This window comes from Postia placenta, assembly GCF_002117355.1.
Source record: "Postia placenta MAD-698-R-SB12 unplaced genomic scaffold POSPLAscaffold_408, whole genome shotgun sequence".
NCBI classification, from domain to species: domain Eukaryota; kingdom Fungi; phylum Basidiomycota; class Agaricomycetes; order Polyporales; family Adustoporiaceae; genus Rhodonia; species Rhodonia placenta.
In genome coordinates, this window is record NW_020170239.1 from 1 (window position 1) to 2,266 (window position 2,266).

Genomic DNA, 2,266 nt, shown 5'->3' on the forward strand with positions numbered 1-2,266 from the left:
GACGTGCGCTGGCCAGGCGAGGAAAAAACCGGTGGCCGCAACAAGGCCAAAGGGATCGCGGAGCTGTCCATGCCGGAACTCGACCGAATGATCGAGGGCCTGGTGGACAGGGACTACCCTTTCGAGTTCGAGAGGGTCGACAAGGAAGGTGAGTATCTACGTGTTCTGCTCCCTGTCGCCGCCAGTGCGCTGATTACTTTCCTCCATAGCCCTGAAGAAGAACAAGCTGCCGGTCATCATCTGCGCACCCCCGGCACACGACGCCACGTTCAAGCGGGCGCGCCGCTACTTCGCCAACGGGACAAGCGACCGCAAGGGACCCCCGAGGCGTGTGGCGCCTGCCTCGTCAGGAGAGCACGGTGAGAGCTCGTCGCCGGATACCGATGAGCTGAGCAAGGACACGGCCTCGGCGGCGTTGTCACCCGTGCAGGCGCCTCCGCCCAAGGCCTCTCTAACGAGGTCGAGGGTCGTCGAGGTCGTGATCCGCAAGTCGAGGACGAGCCAGCCGACCACCGCATCCAAGCCGATTGACGTGGACGACAGCGAGGACGACGACGCCCCGGTGAAGCCGCGAGCGGACAAGCGGAAAGCCATCAACGTCGAGGACTCCGAGGACTCCGAGGACGAGGACGCCTACCAGCCTTCGGAGGGGACCCCCACCCCGGTGAAGCCACGAGGGGCCAAGCGGAAGGCGCTCCGCAACGGGTCCGACACCGAGGACGAGCCCGAGGACGGCACCAAGAAGGAGCCAAGCAAGGGCAAGGGTCCCAGCAAAGGCAAGGCCCCTGCACGGAGCACCAAGCGGAGCAAGGCGAGCGCGGGCGGGAGCGATGTCGAGCAGCAGTCGACCCCTCGCATGCCCGAAAAGCCCAGGGCACAGACAGCCAAACGCCCCGCACCACGCCCGGTGCATGCAGGGGCCCGAACGCGCGGCGGGGCTATGGATACCACCACAAATGAGCAGTGCGACGCGTCCACAGAAGCTCCCGCCCAGCGTCAGCGCCCCGCCCGGCATCTGCACGAGGACGAAAGCTCGCCAGAGCACGCGCCCCCCAAGCGCCGCCATCGCCCTGCCACCACAGAAGGCGCCCCCACGGAGGGCCCCCACGACCAAGAGCATCACCAGGAGGCTCCCGCCCAGCGTGACAAGGACGCCCCGGCCGAGCTCCACCGCCCACAGGAGGGACGCAGCAAGCGTGCGCACGCGCCAGCGCCATCCAGCGGCACAGCTGCCCTCCCGCCCTCCCTCCTGCACCAGCGGCTGGCAGTCTACGACGACGAGGACGGCAACAGCACAAGCACCGCCGGGGCTAGCGGCATGCTAGGCCATTGGATGTTCCCTCCACCGGCGCCCTTCGCACACGCGCACGACGCGCCACCGGGATACGCGCCACCGGGATACGCGCCGCGCCCGCGGCCAACCCTCCCGCATGCCCCCCGGTACGCACCGCGCGGCTGGCCAGTCGACAGCCAGACTCTGGACAGCTACGAGGTGATGGACCCGCGGGATGCAGGACACTATTACCGCCCACTGCCCCCTCAGTTCCGCGCGCCCGAATTCCGCGCGCCCGGCCTCATGACGCCCGACGGCACCTACATCCCGTCGGGGAGGGTCCACCCACATTTCTACGAGGATTTCGGCCAGGCAGCTGCATTCGCCGACGTGCCTCAAGGCATGCCGTACGCCGGCTTCGAGGCGGCTGCCCCGCCTGCTCGTAGGATGCCTGGGACAGCCGGCGCGCAGACAGCCGGCGTGCAGAGCCACGACGAAGGCGAGCAACGAGGCGACGCCGGGCCCTCCATGCAGGCTTGATGCATTTCGCAGGTACCGTCATGATGTATTGTCAATCTTGTGTACAATGTACTCGCTACCCAGGCCCTCATCTTGATCTTGTGTAAAGTACTTCGTAGTAAAAACAATGATATTGAGAGTGATTATCGTGTACTACAGGTGTGATGTACATAAATTACTAAGTACTAGTAAAAGGAGCGAATGTGCACTCCCATCAAGACAGGCAACAAATGCCATTCTAGGGGAGGATGTTAGAGACATAACATGTGATGCAAAGGACTTGAAGCCTCATGGAGGAGGGTCGGTGTACCATCTGCGTACCATCTTAGGATGGTGGCGGCGAGGGCACCTAGATGGCGATGGGATGCCCCTATATCCTATTTGGGTTACAGTGGAGGGGATCCTCGAGGAGGGATCCCCTCAGACCCATTTCGCACCACCCCTAAGGGGGTCTTCTTGACGTTGACAGGTCCT

The 2,266-nt window shown here is 64.3% G+C and overlaps 1 protein-coding gene across 1 annotated transcript; it reads left to right on the top strand.

The window, feature by feature from the left end:
- Positions 1–69: 69 nt before the first annotated feature.
- Positions 70–1,813, top strand: POSPLADRAFT_1063594 (hypothetical protein; the record flags this gene model as incomplete). The annotated part of the gene is made up of 2 exons (XM_024481695.1): positions 70–148; positions 210–1,813. 2 exons carry the CDS (start codon positions 70–72, stop codon positions 1,811–1,813), a joined length of 1,683 nt encoding a protein of 560 aa, XP_024332545.1.
- Between the last annotated feature and the right edge of the window lie 453 nt (positions 1,814–2,266).